This window comes from Pelobates fuscus, chromosome 12, assembly GCF_036172605.1.
Source record: "Pelobates fuscus isolate aPelFus1 chromosome 12, aPelFus1.pri, whole genome shotgun sequence".
Taxonomy (NCBI): Eukaryota; Metazoa; Chordata; class Amphibia; order Anura; family Pelobatidae; genus Pelobates; species Pelobates fuscus.
This window is the reverse complement of record NC_086328.1, coordinates 125,612,583-125,636,151: the sequence shown is the minus strand read 5'-3', so window position 1 is coordinate 125,636,151 and position 23,569 is coordinate 125,612,583. Positions and strand designations below refer to the sequence as shown.

The 23,569-nt window shown below is 40.0% G+C and overlaps 1 protein-coding gene across 2 annotated transcripts in view; it reads right to left on the bottom strand.

Annotated features, from left to right (window-relative positions):
* Nucleotides 1–1,198: 1,198 nt before the first annotated feature.
* The window catches only part of CSTPP1 (centriolar satellite-associated tubulin polyglutamylase complex regulator 1), a 102,538-nt gene continuing 80,167 nt past the window's right edge, over nucleotides 1,199–23,569 (bottom strand). Inside the window, exons 4-10 of one of the 2 annotated variants that reach the window (XM_063438768.1) lie at nucleotides 15,860–15,944; nucleotides 14,576–14,661; nucleotides 14,174–14,369; nucleotides 6,920–7,029; nucleotides 1,742–1,805; nucleotides 1,491–1,648; nucleotides 1,199–1,455 (exon numbers count right to left, since the gene is read on the bottom strand). In XM_063438768.1, coding sequence (XP_063294838.1) covers nucleotides 1,445–1,455; nucleotides 1,491–1,648; nucleotides 1,742–1,805; nucleotides 6,920–7,029; nucleotides 14,174–14,369; nucleotides 14,576–14,661; nucleotides 15,860–15,944 — 710 coding nt within the window. In that variant the 3' untranslated portion in view covers nucleotides 1,199–1,444. The other variant, XM_063438767.1, reaches the window with a different exon arrangement.

Sequence of the window (23,569 nt, the reverse complement as noted above, 5' to 3'; positions counted from 1 at the left end):
GTCTTGAATCTATAGGTAAATGTACTCAACATTTAAGAAAAAATTCCTAATTTAATTTTTATTTTTTTATTTTGTGTAATGCAAGAGTAAACAAGGGGGGTACGGTCCGGAAAGGAAAGGGGGGGGGGGGGGTGTGTAAGGGGGTGCAACCAGTTAAAATTCCTAATTTTAGACCAAAATAGCAGACATGGAACTTTCCTTAAAGGGACACTCTAGACACCCAGACTACTTCAGCTCATTGAAGTGGTCTGCGTGCAGTGCCCCTGTCCCCCTTAGTCCTGCAATGTAAATCCTTGTAGTTTTTAGAGAAGCTGCAATAATAACATTGCAGGGCTAAGACTATCAGTCAGACAGCCACTCACTTAGAGGCACTTTCTGGTAGCTAACAGACTTACCTGACAACGGAGGAGGGGCGCAGAGGGAACTATAGTGTAAGGAAAACAACTTTGTATTTCTCGGTACACTATGGAATCCCTTTAACCCCTTAAGGACCAAACTTCTGGAATAAAAGGGAATCATGACATGTCACACATGTCATGTGTCCTTAAGGGGTTAAAGCCCATGTGTATTCCTCTGTTACAGTACTTACTTCTGCCCCAAAGATGTATAAATAAAAAAAACTGCAATTATGAATAACTTTCAACTATACATTTGTTAGTAATTTAGCTAGCACAATGTGTAGATTCAATTGTGTCCATTATAAAAGGGATTAGAATGACATATATAAAAAACAAACAAAAACGACCTCACCTAAGCCAATACTGCATTCTTCCGTCTAACCAGCAGAGGGCACAATGGATACCAGAAGCAGACATTTTAAAACATTTTCTATGACTAAACTATTAGAATGTTCTCAAGAATCAGACACATTTTGAAGCAGGCAATACATTATTTAATGTGGCAATAAATTAGGGAATTTACAAAAACATTGCATTCACTTTACAAAATAAAAAAAAATATAAATTACATCTGTAAAAGTCTATAAACAAATACGAGCAAAGGAAACTTCCATGAACTTATTCCTAACCACAGCCCATTGTATATCCTGACATATTGTCATCAATACATACTTGGTGCAGCTGAGCTACTCTAGAGATTAACTAATACCATTTAGTTCTACACCTTCCTTAACTGCTAGCTTCCAAGTCCTGCTCTCCAGAGTTCCAACCAGTGATGTGGCAGAGCAGATGGGCAGCAGATGGGCAGCAACTCATGGGAGTTGGATTTCAGCAAGATTTGGATGGGGTCAGAGTTTGAGATTTCTGGTGTACACTAGACACATCAGGAAGTGGACACCACTCACTAGGAAAGAATCTGCCAATGGTAGAATTGCAGGTAAAACATTTAATTAGAGGAATACTGCAGAAGTTTAGTGAAAAGACCTGATTATCTCTAGATTAAGTACAGACGTGAATTTCAATTTGCTGATCACCACTGCATGTGTTTAGTTCGAGGGTCTTTGTATAAAATCCTACTGTTCTAGTTCTCAGATGAATCAGTCTCTTCGGTGGAGCCATCGCTCTCCAGGTCTGGTCGCCTGCGGGCTGGCAAGGTCTTCCGTGGGGAGGCAACACGAGCTAAATCTCGGGATGGGATGGTGCAGGTATTTGGGGGTTGGGTGATGGAGCTGGCAGAGAGTTGGGCGACTCTGGGGTAAAAAAACACCAATGTTTGAAAACAATCTCTTAATTATCCTCTCGTTAAGTACCCAGAAGCCATTGAACTCCTTGGTTATACTCACATTTTGTCTAGCTCTTTATCCATCATCTCATCAACTAGCAAATCCGATTTATTGGGTAGAGCACCTATAAGAAAAATTGGTTAATTGATAACGGGTATACTGAAAGACCCCTACTATTGATGCACCACTAAATAATATCAGTAATTTAAAACATTTTACACAATTTAGTTTTTTTGTTTTTTTTATCAAGATGCTGCATTTTGCAGAAGAGTTCCAGTTCAGAGAGCCAGGAGATAGTTTTGATCAAGGAGCATTGGGAGATGTCTGTGTCTAAAGGTTGTTAGAAACTGGTCCATACCTAATGGAAGCTCTGTACTCGTGTGAACATTGTGATGGGACTCCCATGTATTTGCCTACATTATTCTGGATAGGCAGCATTTCATACTGAAACAGAGCAGACATATACTCCTTATAATGGCCTTGGTGTTTGGAGTAACCAACTCTGTTGCCACATCACAAAACTTTTAAAACAGACACAGCCTACTATAAACAACTTACTATAGTGTTTGCCAAGGGCTCTATTTCCTGCAAAAATCAGTTTATTATCACACATACCTCATGTCTGAGGAGACATTGTAGGCACCCAGACTACTTTAGCTCATTGAAGTGGTCTGGGTGCAGTGTCCTTTTTGCACCTAGTGCTGCAATGTTAGTGAAGCTCCAAAGAAACTAGAGGGCTTCCTGATTTGAAACAGACCTTTGGTCAGGTATCCGACGCTGGACGTTCTCACGCTCTGCATGCCCAGCATCAAATTTTTCCCCATAAGAAAGCATTGATCCAACGCTTTCCTATGGGGAGATCTAATGCGCATGCGGCACTTGTCATGCATGCTCGTTGAAGGGGGCGAAGAGTTTACCCAGCACTGAGGGACATCGGCATTGGGATAAAGTAAGAGAAGTAAATAAAGGGGGGGGCGAGGGAAAGAGTGCAAGGAATACAGCTTTGTATTCCTGGAAACCTAGTATCCCCTTAATCTTGTATTTTTTTTTTTTTTTTTAATCACACTTTCTCTTGGAAAACAGACCCTAAATGACAAAAATCGTGTCACTGTCCAAATGGCTACAGACTGCACTGTACTTCTCAGATGCTCAAATAATTAATAGATGATTCTCCCAGTCTTGTTCTTTTTTTGTTGTTAAAGTATTTGTCAATTCTTAGCAGAAGGTTTCCCTTGTAAAAGCAGCTTTACAAACGTCCCTTTTTCCTTCTGTCTGCTTTCTGATTGTCGCTTATTGGGGATTAAATGCATAAAGACAGGACATTCTGCACTGAGCAAATCTAATAGCCTCCGATTTTAGTATTAGCAGTGTCTTGTTAATGGAAAGGGGTCTTAATGATTTCCTCTAATAAACAAGGCAAACAATAAGGATGCAGTCAAACAAGAATATTTGGTATCGATGGTCATGATCTGTATGGCCCCAAGATTGCTAATAATTAGGACCATTTTTGACAGGTAACAAAGCAGCGAGTCTTGCACTTAACATCTCAATGTGATTGCTGAAATGAAGTCTTTAAAGATCCCATAGTGTGAAGAAGCAGAGCGACAAGAGTACAGGTATGATTTTAGTATCAGTTAAATGCAGGAAGAGCAAATCTTCCTTGTTCAAGCTTGATCAAGGCCGTGAAATCCTGCTTTCAGGACACAGGGGACAATATATTAAGTGCTTAACACATCATCGCCAAGATGTTTGGACTCTCTTAAGTTAACGCGTGGAACATGACGAGAAGACAGTTACATCTACAGGCAGATAAAAACAGATTCAGGCTGCAGAGCATCAAGCCAAATGTTTCTGGTATGGAAAAGGGATTAAAACTTAGATTTGCAAAAAAACATGCCTTCATACACCGTAATGCTTGTTATTGCAGCTTTAATATCAGGCCAAGATCAAAGTGTTTTTCATTTATCCCCGTTAATAGCTTAATTTGTGTAGGAACATGAAACGCCTCTTTAGCTGACAATTGCTGAAAGATGTTTGATTACTCTGCTTAAGTGGCAGGGTTACATCATAAAAACCTCAGGTTAAACTGTGAAAAGGAATTTAAAAATTCTGAGCAAGAGGAAAGTATAATCTTACAGGGTCACAGGCATCTTAACAGTGATTAGTGTGTGAAAAACAAACGTTCCTGATCACACCATGGCAGCATTAAAGGGACACTACAACCACAAACTACAACTAATATTTTATAGGTTTTTTTCTCATTCATAAAATGCTGCACCAAAAGCCCGCCTCCTTAGCCACACCCCCTCATGGCAGAAAAATACTTCCTTATCAGATGTATGTACGCAGCTCAAACACTGGCAGCACTGAGTAATCTGAACTAAAAAGCAACCTGCATTAGGAGAGCACCAGGGAGACCTATAGTAAGGATATCACTACCCGTTTGTAAATTGTCTGACTGTCTGTAGCCAGGGGCTGTGCTGTGTATATACACTGATAAAGAGGTATTTTTAGTAGAAAGCTGCATGGTCAAGAAGAAAGGCTTCTGGTACAGCATTCTGCAAAATAGTTTTTTTGTGCAAAAACTATAAAGATTTAAACATGCAAAAAATACAGCAAATTAATGGGGTCAAAACCCATCACATGCATTAAATTGTATTGCTGTCTGGAGTTCCCCTTTAACCAGTGTGTAGCTCTTACCCTCACAGCTAAAATGACAGGGAACAGAACTGTGAAATTAAAGTGTTACTCCAAACACCATAACCACTTCATTGATTTGAAGTGATCTTGGAGCCTGTAGTGAGTACGTGCAGCATTTTGCTTTGATACACCGCACATAAAGAAACTGATGCCTTCGCTGCCGGAAGTATAACTTTGTTCAGGGCTGGCTAATATCAATTCTGTTCAAAACAGACATGCCAGCATTCACAGCGTGCCCGACAGCCAATGGCGGCATAGCACCTTTCTCCTTCCTGGACAGATGGGAGGACAAGTGACGTTGGGGCTTTTCCCAGAAGGTAATGACTTAACCACCTCCTCTAGTTCTACAATAGAAAAGGGAGTCTCCAGGGATTTAGCGGTCTCTGACCGTGTGATCGTCAGATATTTGAAAAGATAGTCTCTAATCTCAGATTCTGAGCCACTGGGGTGGGGGAGATTGTAGTAGGCCGTGGTAAAAGGTACTAAACTCCTTCTCTAAGGTGTTGCAGTGTGCTCTTTGATTTTTGACGTTTGAGGGCTTTGGCTAATAGTTTGTCGCTCTTATTACCATGGGAATAAAAAGTACTCCTAGTGAGTACTTAGTACAGCTCTATGGGCATTAATGGAAAGTAGTGATCTGAGATCCATGTTTGAAGCAGTGAGGCACTTTTATATGTCGTGAGATAGGGTATTTTTAGGGGCAGCTTCTTGTTTGATCAGAGCAGTTTTGACCTTCACGATATTAGGCAGGTAGTTTTAATGTTGTGGCTGATCAGTGTATAATGTGTGCCTGTTTGAAGGTGTATGTCCACATCTATAAGTGATTGCTCTCGCTTACTTACAGGTCCTTGTGGTTAGTATTTCTTATGGCCGCTGTGCCTACAACTTTACATGTTCTGTTCATTCCTGCCTTTTGCACGGTAAACGTTGTTAATATTTTTGCAGAACTTCTATAAAAAGCAACTTGAGGTGGAAACACCACGGATTATTTACACACTGTTGTCATAATGAGGGAGATTTTTTTTTTTTTCCCCCCCTAACTGTTACCGGACATTTTTAAGGAGAGACAACGGATGTAGGATTTTTCCCGCCACATTTTCTGTCAAAGAGGTGGCAAAAGTCTGCATAAACTCTCCTCGCTTACTCGTGTATAGCTTGGAACAGCAATATTAATAAAGTATTTTTTGGCCAAAAGCCCCACTAATATTCCCTAAAAATCCACTGTTTGAATATCTGAAATGTGCTCCATCTCCGTTACATGCACGGTCTTTGGTTTGAGAAGTTGTGCGTCTGGCTAAAGGGGAGTAAAAGTAGTATAAGGAAGGAGACGCATTGAAATATTCAGTTATTAACTAAAGTGTGAATTATTGGGAATTCAAAGTGAATTTTAAGTTTTAGGCAAACATAGCTGAATTTAAAATATTCTCCAAGACAGTATGGGTTTCAGTCGGCTATTTTGGCCTACAGTTTTGACATTCTATTGAATTCCAACTAATTCACACTACATTGCATACTCTGATGGCATTTACCTATATGTTTCAATTAGACTATAATACATGCAAGCTTTTTAAATACGAATGTCACATGTTCACCCTCACCTCGTGGTGTCTAATGACAAATGCCTTTCTTGCATTAACGGAGATGCTACTCAGCAACCCTGTGCCGGTGTACCTGACTCCTGCGGCATGCTGAGGGTCACCGACCGCTGCGGATCCATTCCAATTTGTAACCCTACATTCGCCCACGGTATTGACGAGCACGCACGTTCTGGGGTCAAAGACCGGGTACGACCAATCGGATCTAAAGGAGGCTTATTTAAACTCCTTTTTCTCATTGCCCTGTCGTGGTTTCCCTTAGTAGGTTATCCGAAAGCAATTATTTCTGGTTATTGACTTTGGCTCCGTTTGACTTCCCTGTATTCCGGTATCCTTGACTTTTGGCTTTCCCTCATCATTGTGTCTGATTCTGTGTCCCCGACCTCGGCAAGTATTCTGGTACTATTCTCTGGTACGTTAAGTCCGGCCATTCTAAGGCCCGTTAAGACGTTACCTCTAGTCCTAAGTGTGATACAGTTCTGAGTGCTGGATCAACTAGTATCCTGACAACTAATAAAAGGACAAATTTCCTTTAAATTTTGTCAGACATTTTCTGCAATATGTCATTGATAACCTTACATGCAAATTAGTTTCTGCAACAGAGATTAATTTATGTTCCACGGCATAAAGCAAAATCCCAAGGAAAAAAAAAAACAGATTTACCTTGACCTGTAAAATGTTAACTCTCATTGTTGAAGCAATTGGTTTAATTGCTCATTAATATGACCAAGCTTTGAAACACAGGACAGGTATTAATGTAAAAGTAATGGCTCAGTGTCACCACCTAGTGGCACAATACTGATAACAAAAGTGCCAGATACACTATCAAAAGAAAATATAACAAATGTTTAGGATTGTGTAATTTTCTGCTGTGGAGTTACAATGATGTGATTAAGTGACATATAACAAGAGGTTTAGCATTGTTGGAAATATTACCGCTCACCAATGGTTTGGTTAATCCCAGGATGCTTTGCCAGGGCCATCAGGAAGCCATAGAAAGTAAGTCTTGGAGCACTGCTCAGGACCTCGGCAATTAATGTAAGCGGAGGATAGCTACAGGATGGAGAGAGAAACAACACAATAAGACTGTGTGTGTAAAATACATATTGCACATTTGCAAAAAGAAACTTTTACACTGTGGCTGCTGGGTACAAATATGAAGTGCTAACTTTGACAGTTTTAAAGTGTTTTATGCATTGTGTACTATTGGTTAGACTGATAAACACAAACAATGCTATTGGCACAATGACGAGTAATTTGAACTTCTAAACATTTTATAAACTTTTTTTCCGAATGAAATGTTTTAGATTAGAAGTTATGATTTTTGCCAAAGCTTCCTTTACAGTGGGCACCCTCCCCCCCCCCTTCCTCGTGTACTGAATGAATCAAATACTTGTTAATCTATAAAGAAAACCATCCGTTGGGAAATCCCAAATTAATAGATTCATTGCTTCACAGATTAACAGGCATTTGAGTCGTTCAGCGCAGCTGAAAGTGATTTGTGCGCAAGTCTATCTACTACGTCCAGAGAATTCTAGGAGTTGTGCACCATGAACAACTCCGAGGGGGTGGCAGAGTTTAAGATTCCCGATACACAGTAACATTCTAACTCGCTGTCAGTGTTCCCACGTTGGTTTTCTGCTCTATGACACTGTATTACCATTCATTGTAAAACAGGATTTACTGCTGTATAATTTCAAACATAGAAGCGGACAGTGTTATTTATGTTCCGATTTAAACCAGAAATATTGTTGAGTAACAAATGAGTTAAAGACGTAAACATGTGAACAATAGGCAGACTGTATAGAATCATCCATAAACGGAAGGTCCTGTCAGAGGGAACCTGCCCATCGAAAATTCCTTAACCGTGAAATAAGTGTGTCACACAATAGTGCAGTGTAGAATTGAAGAATAGTTTATTCTCTTAGCTGCTTGTGCATTAAAGCCTTCTTTATCTGTTGACCTGCAGCACAGCCTGGTAGGGCAACATGTGATATTTTGTAGCAGACCATGATCCCTATGGTGCACTCTGCTTGATTTTTAATTAACTCCTTCAGGGCAGGGGTTAGGAAAAGTTCTCCAACTTGCGACAGTTTTCACATATTGTCCCATGAAAGGACACTCAGAATCCAAGCATTGTACAGCGTATTGTAGTGTGCATGGCGCTACGAAGCCAAGAGACATTTAAATGTGCCTGTGTCTGCACAAATACTTAGACAGATATTGAGGAAGTACAACTTCCTCTATTGAATCCTTAGCAGACATGGTGGCCTTTGCGTACTGGAAACTCTTTAGATTGTTCTGATATCCCTTGAAAACACTTGGACAGCACCAATAATCTCCTAATACTATATCCACTACAACAGGCTGCATGAAAAGCTCCAGTGGCTGTGATGCTGTAAGTGTAACGTAATGTAAAATAAACTGTGACAACCGTGGCAAAATTACAAATCTGCTAGAAATTAGGATAGTACAATCTAGAAATAATATGTTGCCTTAACAGTTCTTCAATAAAGATTAAAGACTGTAGCCAAGTCAGTAACCTAAACTTACATCAGATTGGTGATCAGGTCAGATTGTTAATAGAATATTAAAATAAATTCTTCAACACCCCTGCCCTCCAAAACAACGACCTTTTAAAATTGCTGGGTTTTAGGAGAATAGTAAAGGGCACTGTAGAGAGTCTAAATGATTGAGTATCCTAAAATACAGTATATTATCACTATAGTAAACTGAACGTGCCATTGTTTGCAAGGTATAGCATCCTTAGAGCTCTGCTGAATATAGTGGTTTACCCCCTACCCTTGTATACACAGGAGATCTATGGACTGTTATGCACATTAGGGATGTGCATGGCTCCTAATGGGTTACAGGACAGAGTATGCGGTGTACTAGTAACCCTAAAACCAACATGAAGAGAGCCATATCCCCAAGTCCCCCCTAGAGGTGACATTAGAAACACAGAGATACTCTGAGTAAAATGACATAACCGCTTCATGCCTATACCATGTTAATGGCATCACGTTTAACAAGGCTGGAGGTTTAGCACGAGATCTTGGCTGCTGTCGTTGCAGTTGATGAAGCAGAAGCAACAAGTCTTGGGGGGGACTGCAAATGAATGATCTTAAAAGCCAAATATTTTACCTAACTGCAAATGAGAATTTATAAAAAAAAAATTACTTATTTCTATGAAACACTGAGAAGTGTGGTAAATCTACGCCACTTCTTTGGAATCTAGTGAATAAACACAATTGATAGTCAAAGTTTAAATTGAAAAGGTCAACTTTTTTTTTTTTTTTTTTTTATAAATTTTTATTTTTGCGGTGCATAGAAAGTTTACAAGCTGGCATGAGGTGCCCCGAAAGCAATCCTCTAGCATTTCCACGCCAAACATGCGGGACATATGATAACCAGGCACAATTATGTATTATATTATTGTTAGTTTATGCATACAATTTTTAACAGTATCGTTGAATTATGAGTAAACGTAGATGGTGCTTAAACCAGGTTATGTATTATACAGGTTATGCATACATAGAGACAATAGTTATACCAGTATATTAGTGCCCCTCAGTTATTCGTGGCTCACAGACTAGTTCTTGGGCATTTTACTGTATGAGGCCACATACATTCTGCTATTGAACTGCAGCGAACATCGCTAAATAAGATGCTTCAAAAGACTCTACGTCTGCTTGCACATTAACAGTTATAATGAATAGTGAGACTTATGTGGGCTGTGTAGTTTTGCAGTGTGCCAAGTCAACTGTTGTGTGAGTGAGTACTTTGTCTGCTTACATACAAGTGCATGTGCTGTTTAAGCACACTGCCTGCCACGTTTTTCCTTGGTGCTTATAGCAATTACAATGCTGCAAAGTGGGAAGCTTCTCTAAACAGAAAGCAAATTAACAAAATCGTCAGAGGAACTAAAAATGTATAAGTAAAAAGAAAAATAAACACACTTTGATAAAGAGAGTTCTCACATTTGTGCCCCGGCACAGGCTATGAGAGATTTTGTGGGTCAGTTCCTGTGAGATCAGCCGATGCCCGATCTGGAGGCTACATGCCTGACTGTCTCGTCGGGGTTGATGGTTGGGCCAGGGGTTAACCGGTTGCCCTCTCCAACTCCGGGCTTGTTGCGAGGCCGGTATCTTGTTGCCACGGGCTCGGGGAACCATGCCGTTACTGTGCGCCACCGGGCTCCCTTCCTCACTGTGCGCCGAGACTGCCGTGCTGCTGCTGCTAATCCAACGACCGCTGGGATGTGGGTGCTTGCCAAGCCCGGGTCTCACGCCCGGTTTCGGTCGCGGCGGTGCTGAGCTTCGGCGGTCAAGGGGTGGGAATCCTCCCTTGCCCCGTGGTTGTAGGAGAGCCGGTGCTTGTGGGCCACGAGCCTGGGAGCCTGCGTGGTCCAGGGTCGCCCCTTGAGGGGTGGTGCGGTGAGATTTGTGAAGTCGCTTACGTGGTCGCTGTGCTGCTCTCCGCCAGTGTGACCTGCACCTTCGGGTTATACCCTGTGTTGCTCTCAACCCAGGAGGGCCTAGGTTGTAGGACGCTGGGGTGCGGGTTGTGGAGTTGCCCTGGTAAGTGTCCCCAGTCCTCCGTCCGCCTTTGGCTCCGACCTTTGCAGGTGTTTGTCGGCGCAGGATTTCAGGTTGCATGCAAGCCTCCAGTTTTGCCCAGAAGCTGTCAAATATTTTAGTAATAGAGTCTCTCGTGCAGTCTTTGGTTAGTGCTATGTTAGTTTGGTGCCATCGCTTAGCTGACACTCTCGTGTCAGGGTGATCCACCATCTTGTGGGCGTCCAACTCCATTTTGTGTGGGGGGTTCGCTGTTTCTATCGTTTGGTGTGGAGGTCGGAGGGGAGTGTGTTCTGTATGCTTGGTGCGGTAGGCATCTGGTTGGAAGGCGGCCGCCCCCCCGCCCCCCCCCCGTGCCTCCGCTAGGCCTCATATCGCCGCTGCGGTTTCCAGTTGAGTTCAGCGTTGTGAATGGTATCGGCAGGTCAGTAGGAGCTTCCTCTGTGTGTTGAGCCCAATTGCAGGTAGTTTCCAGCAAGTGGATTTGGGATATTTGCAGGTTTTGGGCCCACACTGCAGGAGCTCAGGCAATGTGCGACTGGTCTGCTAGCTAGTTCGGCTCCGCCCCCCGAAAAGGTCAACTTTAACTCTGCACCAACCATCCATTCTCTTTACAGTTAGAACTTCGTGTCTCTGGTAGCACACAGGTCAGGAGTAGGGGTTGAAAAGTGGTGTGGGACTTAATGACAGTCATATCAATCTGTTGCTTAAGGATTCTTTTCTAAAATTAAAATGATCCATTTATTTAACAACTGTAGGACTGCATGGATCTGCCGAAGCTAAATTAGCAGGAAATTCCATTATGGCATAAAGTCTTTAAAGGGACACTATAGTCACCAGAACAACTATAGCTTAATGTAATTGTTCTGTTGTCTAGCCTGTTCCTGCAGGCTTTTTAATATAAACACTGTCTTTCCAGAGAAACCTAGGTTTTACCTCCAGTGGACGTCACTCAGAAGGCCGCTAGAGGTGCTTCCTATCTCAGTGCTGCACAATGTGCTGTATTGGCGTTCAGAATCTCCACGCTTATACAATGCATCTCTATGAGGAGAAGCGGATAGGTGCAGTGTAGAGTTTTGACATGCATGCGCAATAGCCTCACCAATGCTTTCCTATGTGAAAGCTTTGGATTGGCTTAGTTTGGCAACTTTGACAATCTCAATGACTAAGGCGGGCCCCAGCGCGGAGCTAGCGCTGGAAAAAATTAGTAAAATCACCTTTCTAAAGAAAAGATATGGAGCCGGGGACCTAAATCGTCATTTTACCACTATTCTGTCAGGAATACAAATTTGTGTTCTTGACACTATACTGTTCCTTTAAGGACCAGGTTGCGATGATGACAAAAACTGATGTACTTAAAAGGGTTAAAGAGGGCCCTCAGCCTCTCAGAACAACATGCTTCACGTTAAATTTCCGCCCTGTGAAGAGGCCCCTTTATACACTCCAGCCTACTCATGCACACACTGGTCTCTCCCCACCTCTCACAGGTGCAAGGCTTACAAAGAACACCTTAGGGAGGCCACAGTTATGTGACCAGGTATTTACTTAACAAAGGGTGAACACACCTATTTGAGGAATGTACCATGCTCACAGCGGTTTTAACTAAAAAAAAAAGATCAAATACATTAGAGAGCAAGCTGTTTACATTGTAGTTCACAGATTCTGTCATATGATGGCAGCATTGCAACAGAATGATATATAAATATATATTTTGGTTTTGGGCAGAGTTTATATTCATAAAATTTGTAATCTTGCATAGAGCTCACAAGAGCGTCCCTTTCTCTATCACCTTTTCCTTGAACTCTAGCATAAGTGATATAGACCCTACAGACTGTAAGCTCGTTTGAGAAGGGCCCTCTTCAACCTATTGTTCCTGTAAGTTTTTGTAATGGTCTCATTTTGTTTTTTTAAATCTCCCCCTTTGATAATATTGTAAAGCGATGCGGAATATGCTGGCGCTATATAAATACCAGTAATAATAATAATAAGTGTAATTTACTTTCACAGTCTCCTTAGCTCTCCGTCCCAGATTACTACACAAATCATTTTCTACATTCAAAAATAAAACGAATGTAGGCTACTTAATGCCAGACAGTTTTTATAAAGGTTTTACATATCCATAAAACAAAAATGCAATAAGTATAATCTGAGAAGGGTGAGAACATTATTATAATTACATTTTTTTTTTTTACTATTGAATAAAATAAATTTACACACTTGCATATTTGGTGTTTGATTCACTGACTCAGAAAATATGGAGAACTGCAACTTTCATGCCAAAATAACAGAAAATTATCCAACTACAATTTCCACTTAGTTTTTATGGACTAAAATATACAATAATAATATTTCCAAAATACTGGTTGGCAAATAAACACAATTCATTATGCAATGAAAGATTCCCGTATATTGGAAGGCTTGGCCTGAATGTGTGGGAGGGGCTTATGGACCTTTAAAAGGCACTCCCCCCGTCCCTACCCTACCGTGATTGGTCTGACGAGCGGCTGCCCCACCCTCCACTCCCTATTTTCACCAAACTCTTCTAGTGTATGCCCACTTCTTTTAGTGGCGTACAGCATGCGTCTGTTTCAGCTTTTTCCTATCACAGGTTTGCTAACAACAATCTTACTTCACACAATAGTCAATGTTGCCCCGAACACAAATACATTCCTGTGTATATATAACACAATGTGTATTTATTAACCATTTCCTTTTATCCTCTCTCAATAAACCTAGACCACAAAGAAGAGGTAAAGAAAAAGTCATAGTTTGAGGGACAAGTGAGGTAGAATTCAAAAAGAACACCGGTGATGGAGGAAATCCACTCTGTGTCCTCCCCCCATCCTGGACCTAGAACTGTGAAGGCTGCAGTCTCCTGCTAAGCAGATGTTTGTAATATGTTTTATAGATGGTGTAATTGTTTTTGTTCTTGACTTAAAGCTGCCAGTTTATACAGCGCTGACCGCAGGAATCCTTGTGAGCAGGATGACTATAGCCAGCAGTCCATACAAAGACAGAGAGATAGAGATCTTTACGTGACACCCCAGAACATAGACACAGACTTTTAACATGGACCACCAGCATTGAAGATGCTGATTTACATATCTCAAGCCTGCAGGCACAGATACGTTAGGTTTCCTTCGTTATCCGCCTCTCAGTGAAGGACTATGCGGTACGATAGGGATATAATAAAAAAACGCCAAGAACCACATATGGTCTCTTCCATTGAATTATAGCCCATCCACGAGGAAGCGTTGGCGAAAGTTTTTGAATGAGATTCCCTGAGCATAGAGCATATAAAGGTACCGTACATCCAGACACCTAAAGTTGAAGTGATGTATCTAGAGTCTAGCACATTTTGACCGTTTATACAAGTGCCAATTTCAATAGAAATTAGCATTTTTATAACTGGGAGTTTTTGTTTTTTTTTAGTTTCCCTTAGCTCCACTGAGTATCACAGCCTTTTGAGAAGCGTAGGAAAGCCATCATTGTTTTCATTATCCGTTATATTGTGTTGTTTTGTTATATTTTGTTGTTTTCTTTCGGGTGTATTTACTAAATTGCTTAAACAAAATGTAATTTTCCTTTAAGACCGCATAGATCATGAGGGGTATGCGTACTTGTGCTTGTATTTCTCACACAGACTTTCCAGGCACTGGTAAAACTGAGCAGCCTCCACGCCATCAGGGGAGCTGCTTTCGTTGGGTGGCTGGCGCAGTCGGGAGACTGCAGAACGTGATGTTGGGACTATGACTGTGTTTGCATTTTTGCCGGTGAGCAGATCCTGATAAAGAGCAGCGGCGCTATCCAAGAATTCTGTAAAAAAAAATAAAAAAATCTTACAACCATGAATAAAGTTGAAGCCCCTTGAAATAAATTTGCAGAGACTGTGCTCATTCTATTTATCACAATGATTGTTCTAGACGGAGTGTCAGTGTCAGAGTGTCCTGAACTGGCATGGGGATTAACTTACAGACATACAGGTAAAAGATGAGTCCCATGTGGGTTTGCGTGTCACTCACCGGAGTAATAAAACTGAATCTGGCATGCATAGATGAAGTCGGAAAATGACATCAGACAGTCCATTGCATCGTCCATCAGGACAATCCTGGCAAGAGACAACAACAAGGGCAGACTCAGAGTCAAACGTGAAAAAGCTAAAGCATGTACGGAAAAAATGATAAATTATGTTTCTTTAATGTATTGCCCACTTATACAGTTATGTCTGAACCTTGCGACCTCTTGAATTTTATTTGCAACTACGTAAAGGAATTTTTTTTTTTTTTTTTTTTTTAAACTTTCCTTAACCAACTGCACACTTGATTTATTTTGTCATCATGAAGCTTTTTTTTATGTAACAGAAGGAGCATCATAAGATCCGTTATGGCCCTAAAAAGACTAATACAAGGATAACACATTTAAAACCTCAAAAATAAGTTAATACTTCAAAAAAGACTGTCACAGCTATTATTGGGCTTATTATTAACAATACAATTATAATATATCCAGGTAAGTCATTTTTTTTTAAATTAATTTTGTAGGGAGAACTCTCATTATAAAGCTATAACCTTGGTAGTGCCAAGAAAGGGCAAAGTAACGAGAATGCGAAATAAAGAACTGCTAGCCTACAAAATGGAAATCTGTATTGTTTACCCATAATGCAACAGGTATGACTAATGTGCAAATAACTCCAAAGGAGTACAGTATTTATGATTATAATTTAATTTAACAGGTTTTCCAATAGGATTTTCTTCAAATTAGGTATCCAAATTAGTATCGCTTTCAGCCAAAAGATAATTGGGTATGGGTTCTCGAGGGTGCAGATGTTAGACTCTTTGTCATCTTAAACACACACGACACTCACACACTTCACAACATGATCATACAATCTCTTTCATGTATTTTTTGCAAAAGCTCTTCTCAGACCTGTTTGAAGTTTTGTACAAAGCATAAAACAAATTCAGTTATCCCCCTCTCTCCTCCACCCATCACACAAGCTTAAAAAAAAAAAAAGAAGAAATAAAAGGATATCTGTCATGGTATGTGAGAAGAACGTATGGAACGTGGAAGGTGTGCGTTCTAAAACCAGGAAAATCAACAGATGGTTTTTAAGATGTTCCTGAACTACAGCCCCCATGATCCTTAGCCAGGAGTAGGCTAACCAAGGATGATGGAAGATTGTGGGACTTTTAGCTCAACACCATCTTGAGAGCTACCTGTTGCCCACCTTGGTATGGACATTATGCTGTGTTCATGTAAGAGCTAACATAGCGCAGTACTTTGAGAGTGTTTTCAATAACACCCACCTTGAAGCTTTCTGAGTCATATCCAAGGGAAAGTCTGGGCACAGCATCTGCAGCAAACTATGGTACTCCTTCACCGTCAGGAGGTCTGGGGAGTGAACAGGCAGAGATTTCACTAGTTATTTCCAGGCTTATTCTGGAACACAATAACTAAAGCTATTCGACATCTAACAATATCAGTATGGCATAATCAAAGTAGCTACACCCGTTATATAATTTTAAGAAAGCCCAATGATATATTTATTAGGAACACTAAGTGCAATATAGACACTGCACCAAGACCACTTCGATGAGCTGAAATGGTCTGGATGCCTAACAAGGAAATTCCCATTTTTCGAACGCTCTAACTATTTTGGCTTCAAATGTACAATCCCTTTGTTCTACAACCCCGTTGTTATTTTTCCACAAAACCTAGAATACTGAATAAACCTTTAAAATCAAACATAAACCAGAATTATTCATTAAAGTTTGAATTGTTGAGAACTCAACAATTCAAATTTCAAAGTGCAACCCAACATAGGTGAACTGCAGACACAGCTGACAATTTTTCCATTTCTAAATGTGCAATTTACTTTGAATTCCTGGCAATTCAGACTTGGTGATTAACCTTAACAAATCAACCATCTTCAACATTTTTGGCATTTGTGCGAGATCTTTGTATTGATGAAGTATTCTAGCAGGGTTATTTACAAAAGTGAGAATTCACAGTGCATTTCAAATTTAAGGCCAGAGTAGCCAAAATGAAATAAAAATAGCTGATAGATTTTTAGCAGCTCAGCTACTCTGGCCTTCATAGTAGCCGAATTCTCACTTTCGTGAATAATCATATTTAGTGTTATTTACTAAAGAGGGGATTCAAAGTGAATTTCTAATTTAAGGTCAAAATAGTCAAATTGGAAAAACTCTCTAAGTCAGCTATGCTGTCAGGCCTGCAGATGCACATTTGTTCATACACGTACAAAGAATTCTAGATTTTGATACGTTTTTCTGGTTTACTGCCTATGCATTGTGGATTTGTGTGTATAGAAGGAGTTCAGGATTAGTATGGAAAAGAGGTCTGGCCACTAAAAATGTCTTATTTGAAGGTGAATGGGAAAGGGGAGCCAAAAAGCTGAACTTGTGTTGTTTCTTGTGAATATAAATATCTATTGCACATTATAATTTGCTCAGTGGTTTACTCTACTACTTGGTTCTCTCTGCCACAGCACTCTTGGGAGTGGTCCACGGAAAGCTTGGCAGCAGGCCACGGCATTTCAAAACAGGACAGAGGACTAACCACTAGCCGTCTTCTAACAACATTTGGTAGACTCCGTGGGATTCGTTGAGTCTCGTCCTAGCAGAGCTGGTAGAGGGTAATCAGTTCAAAACCATTGGAGGCAAACTCGTGCCTTCGAAAACAAGAATCCTGGCTTGGGATCATAGAATTGTCAGTCCATCAACAGAAAAAAACAAGCCACATACAATTTTATAGAAGTTATTAGGCGTATTAACACAAAAGATACAAATACGATGTCAATTCCACACTATCCACTGCATGAAGCAGGTTCTGTGCATGACAATTTAAAAGTTATGAGGATTGAAAAGATTGCAAGCTTTTCAGCCAAACTACTAGCTTGTTGGTTATAGCTGCTGCTTAAATGTCCAATTCACTAAGCCTCTGCAGATGGCACTTGTGTTTGCACTCATTGTAAAGGAAGCCCAATAATAATAACGATTGACATATATATTATTTCTTATTTAACCCCTTAAGGACCAAACTTCTGGAATAAAAGGGAATCATGACATGTCGCACATGTCATGTGTCCTTAAGGGGTTAATATAGTAAGTATCGGCACACAAACCAGTATTGGAATCCAACTGCTGTGACTTTGCTTATCATAGGGATTTAGCACGTATTTAAAGGAGCGGATTGTGTTTTAGAATGTTCTCGAAGTGGTTAACATTAGAAATGTTAGAATTCATATTTAATGCACCCCATTACCAAGAACCCATTCATTCTGCATACAGCTGCCTTAATAAGAAGACCACGTGATGTTAAAAAACGTGGACTGGTGTCCTTTACTGAGTGATTGTAGTCCATCCTTAAACCTGTTTATGTGATGATATGGATTTGGGATCCTGCTTAATTTTTTACCAGACCTCCCAAAAGCAGACTGGATTGACATAACCATAGGTGCATGGCGTCTTTAGAATGAAATGCTCAAGTGAGCTACAGAATAGCATAACAGTAAAGCATGGTTACATCCGACCAAACAACCTCTCCTTTCATGTTTGCAAACGGTTGGTCAGTTAAGTTCCCCTGTGGCTCAGGGGTTATTTATAAAGGTTTTTGGGAGATCTGAGCGAGACTGTCACTGCGTGACCAGGATCTATCCCATGATAAATAAACTCAACACTCACTCCTTTGCTAATTTGCCATTCCAGCAGCAGAAATAGAAGAAAAATAAACAAGTGGGAGGCCAAAGGGGACAGTCATCTTCACAGAAGAGAAGGCCAAGCCTTTAATTCCCAAACACAAAACCGAGCACAGACTGCCTAAGGAGCTCTGATCTACCCAGAAGGAAGCATAAAATGACAAAGTTAAACTGGAGACAGCTGTTCCAGCCACAACAGCCCGCTGTGCCCATCTGTTTAGCTCCTTCCTCATTACCTCCCTGTTCTCTGTTCCTGTACAGCAATGGGCATCCAACCCTACAATGTGTGCGCAGACACCCAACATGTAATGGACCCTTTGGGGTGCTATCAGAACAACATTCCACATAATGGACAGAGTTTGTTTCCATTCACCACAATGCCTGGATTGTATTACCATAAACTGATTATTTATACATGGTACATACATACAAACATACTCCAGAAAATCACTCCAATGGGATAAGCAAGTCATATATGTTTGAAGTAATTGGGAGAAATAGATAAACGAAAAAAATCCTTTAGATTTTTCAATATATTAATGGTAATTTCATAAACATCAACTTGAATTGGTTTAGTAAATAATCCTCTTTTTACGATTACTTTCAGATTGGTTTTAAAAAGTTTCAAGTATTTTTTTTAGAAAGCCCAATATGGTACATTTTAATTAATATCAACTAGACAATCTTTTAACTAATATATGTTAATGGTTTTAAGTTATTAGGATAAAATGTGCCAATATAAAAATTATAATTAAAGGGACAATATGGTCACCAAAACAACTTTAGCTTAATGAAGTAGTTTTGGTGTATAGATCGTGCCCCTGCAGTCTCACTGCTCAATTCTCTGTCATTTAGGAGTTAAATCACTTTTGCTTCTGTTTATGCAGCCCAAGCTACACCTCCCCTTGGCTGTAACTGACACAGGCAGCATAAAAACAATGGTTTAATTTCCAACCAGATGTAACTTACTTTAAACTTTATCTCCTGCTCTGTAAATTGAACTTTAATTACTTACAGGGAGCCCCTGCAGGGTCTAGCAATCTACTAACAGAGCAGGAGATAAGAAAAAAAAATAAATAAAACAGAATTTGCAATAAAGGAAGTGTAAACATCAAATGACTCTTTACAGTAAGTGTTTAGGAAGGCCTTGTAAGTCACATGCAGGGAGATGTGATCAGGGCTGCTTAAACAAAGTGATTTAACTCCTAAATTGCAGAGAATTCAGCAGTCAGACTGCAGAGGCATGATTTATACACCAAAACTGCTTCATTAAACTAAAGTTGTTTTAGTGACGATAGTGTACCTTTAAATAAACTTAATTTTATACAATTTTATCACAGCTTTCCAGTTTTATAGTGTGTAGGGTTTCCCACAATATCTTATGAATGCTGGATTGTGTTAGGTGAAACGTATGAGATAAATAAAGTTTTAAGGATATTATGTATTTTTGTTTTATGTCTTGATTACAATTTTGATTGTGATTTGGTCTTTATAATGTATTGTATGCATGGAAGTAAATGTATGGGACTTTGGTTAGATGGACATATTACTAATAGACATTCAAAGGACTGTATTAAGATTTTGTGGACATTCACCAATCCCGAATAGGCTATTTAAGGAGAGCAGGTAGGAGATAAGTCAGCAATTTTAGGAAGCTCGATTGGGTACCAAAGGCCAAATGTTATTCAAGTGCCACCTTTATGATTGGTTCACAAAAATCCATTTTATTTGACAGTGGGTCAAAAAAAGAATGTATTGGCTTAATTCCAGACAGGGAAGCAAAGGACGCTAGGGGTTAGCAGGCTGATTTAAATAATTAATTTTGAGGGAACACTTCATGATAATAAGCGAGGGAGATGTAAAAAGTTCAGATGGTAGAAAAACCGAGAGACATATCACAGCACAGGAAGTATTATGTAAACGAGAATTGATGAAAGAGGTGGATACCCTCCCCACCACTAGAGCAGAGGGTTTAACATAGTCCATATGGTATGTTTACCAAAATGTAACACAGCTCAGACTTTATGGATTTGATGCATTAAGATGTCATCGACTGAGAAAACATAACACTCAGCACTGTAAATGTGACATCTGTAGTGACAGTGATAGTAAGCATTTCACATAATAATATAAAAGGAAATTAGGACATTGCCCCAAGCTTAACATTAAACACATTGAACACTTCTAGCAAAACATGCTTAGCACAAGACAGAAGCTAAAATTAAAAATATGGCCCAAAGGTGACAGACGACTTACAGGCGGATCGACTGCTATCTTAAAATGACATTGAAATTATCCGAATTCCACCAGATGCGTTTGTACTTCAAAAACAAGCGCTGAAACTATTTTGGTTCTGTTATCCTGCAAACATGATAAATGATCTCAGCACCTTTGCTGGGATAACGTGTGTTTTACATAAGGGCTTAATCTTGGTAGTCTGCATTTCAGTGTAAACAGAGACAGGTGAGCATTTTTATCAGACACGTGCACCTTGCCAATTCCTTATTTTGTACACATGTAAGTAGCAGTTGTACTGTTGAAAGGGGCTCTGTGGGAGGACGTGAAAGGCCATGATCAATCAATGGAGAATGTAATTGTACCTAAGACAAGAAGGTTCGTGACAGAGCACAGGGGGGCAGAACGACTCTAATATTCGTGACATGCACCGAAAACAGCTAGGATACACATTGCATGATTGCAATCAGCCCTGTAACAAAATACCTGTGCAGGCAGGATTTAATAAAAGCGTCTGCCATAAGAGACCTGCCTGGTATGCAGCGATCAAATGATGGATGCCTGTGACTTAATGTGACAAGAAACAAGACCTTTGAAACACAAGACTTACAAAAGAAAGAAAGAAGAAAAAATAAAGTTTGATTTACAAAAAAAAAAAAAAAAAGCCACAATTGAATTTTTTTTCTATTTATCTTCATTTCTGAAGTGTTGAAAGGTACTTGGCTTTAAGTATATATTAGTATGGCCGTCACTTTAACAGAAGGAAAATGTGTCGTTTTAAAGTGGGGAAAATAGTTCTAGTTTGGGATTTTTTCTGGGTCAGTTAGAAGAGCACTTGATAAACGTATGCAGCTTGCACTCTTTAATATACCGTACTTTCCTGCCCAGAGAGTGTGAACTTTACGTAGAAACACTACTCAGGCGTAAATAGTCCAGTATCCTTGTGATGCCAGACAGGGAAAGCTAATTTGTGTACACACTTGCGATGTTAGTCTAGTGATGGTTGTTTTCAAAACTAATCCCAAGTGGTACTTTATTCATGATGACATTGAGGAACCAACATCAGCAAACCTGAGCAGTCAGTGACTTTTGTGGCATTCTCAGATGCTAGGAAATTAATCAAACAGATAATTCTCATTTCCATCTACGATATCGTAAAGTCACTTGTAACAACGCCTCGAGGATATGTTTGCATTTCAGCACGGACGCAGCAAGAATCACATCACCATTTAAAATCCTCAGTGATGGCCCCTCATAAAAAAAAATAAGTGACAACAGTAGCCAATCAGAATATTACATTTGCCAAATAATTCCAGCATTCCACTGTGAAGTGAGCAAATATGGAGCATTATCTCTCTCCATGGCCCCAAGGGCACGTTTATACCTGGACAGGAAACTACTGCTTAAAACGGAAAACATGACTGGAATGGAGGTATACGCAGACATGTAATAAAACACATTGGCAGGAAAGCAGTTATTTTTACACTTTCCCTGACAAAAAAAGCACAAGTGACTATACATTATAAACACACCAGCAAATAAACCAGTGCAGCTGTCGAAGGCTCGGAAATGCTTTCTCTCCCAAAATACAGCTCATCAGTAACTGCTGTAATAGGAGAAACCCTATTATTTACTTAAAATACATCTCTTTTTTTTTTTTGGGGGGGGGGGGGGGGAGACTGCACTTTAATTTGGGAAAATCAGCCATATAAGTGTACTGAATATTTAGCAACATTAATAAATATATTGCTACATTAAAAATGTTGATACTTCTCAAAACAGAAATTCACGTCTCCTTGGCTGAGATAATCAGAATTGACAATCTCAGCCAATCCAATGCTTTCCTATAGGAAAGCATTGTGATTTGCAGAGATCATCAAGCCTGATGATCTCAGCCAAGGAGGCGGAGCCCTGATATAAGGTAAAATTTTACTATATTTAAGTGGCAGGCACGGGTCAGGGAGGCCTAAAGAGTGATGTTAACACTATAGGGTCAGGAATACATGTTTATAGTGTTTCTTTGACTATAATGGTCACAATTGTGAGAGGCAACAGTCATGTCACAAGCAGTCTGGGAGCTCAGTACTGATGAGCAGGATATTCATATCTCCAAAAGCAGAGATAGGTAATTATACAATTTCAACATAGATTAGAAAGTCATAGATAAGGGTAAACAAGAAAAACAAAGAACAGCAAACATTAGTTTGAATGTTTTGTTTCTCAAATGCACTTTCAAAATTTTGGAATGTACTGGAGTATTTGTGTGTAGTGTTTCATAGAGAAATGCTGCACATACGGAGTTTAAACCCTCTGATGCGGGAGGTGTATTTTCACCTCCAGCCATGTCATCGGGGCGTCATTACCCAGCTCAGAACAAAAGCTCAGGGCTGGCTAATGTGATTCTGTGCAAATATGGGGTCTGACACCAGCACACAAAGCATGCTTGTGCCAGACAACCAAAGCGAGAACGGTTCTCAGTCCATGCCGCCAATGTCCTACCTTCAGCCCATCCTCCGTCCATCTACGGCAAAGTGGAGTGAGATCAGCAAAGGAGGATGGACCTGCCTGGCATTTCAGTAACCGACTGTCCTGTGTGGAATCAAACCCAATATGCAATTTCTAAAGGTTCTCTTTGAGCTAGCATTAGTTTGAGAACCGAGTGCAGAATAACTGAATGGTAAGCTATTAGCGTTCTTTGTGTTGTTTTAGCTTGATTATGCACTTCATCTTGATTTGGTGATCCCTTTCATCCCTTAAACAATGTACACGTGTTGAACAACTTTACTACAATCATGTTTGCACTTCCTATGTTGCAACTGCAACAAATCTAATGCACTAACATGTTCGCATACCTTTTAGGAACATTATTTTCTCAGCTACAAGTCAGAGCGTGGCAGATAGAACATCCCAATTATAGGGGAATTTTGCAATATAAACTGCATTCAACTGTTTGTTCAAACGAGTCAGCTGAAAGGTTTTTTTTTTTTTAAGGGGGGGGGGGGGGGGGGAGGGAGAGTATGAAAACTAAATGCATACCAAAACGAAGGGTGCCAAACAAAAACTA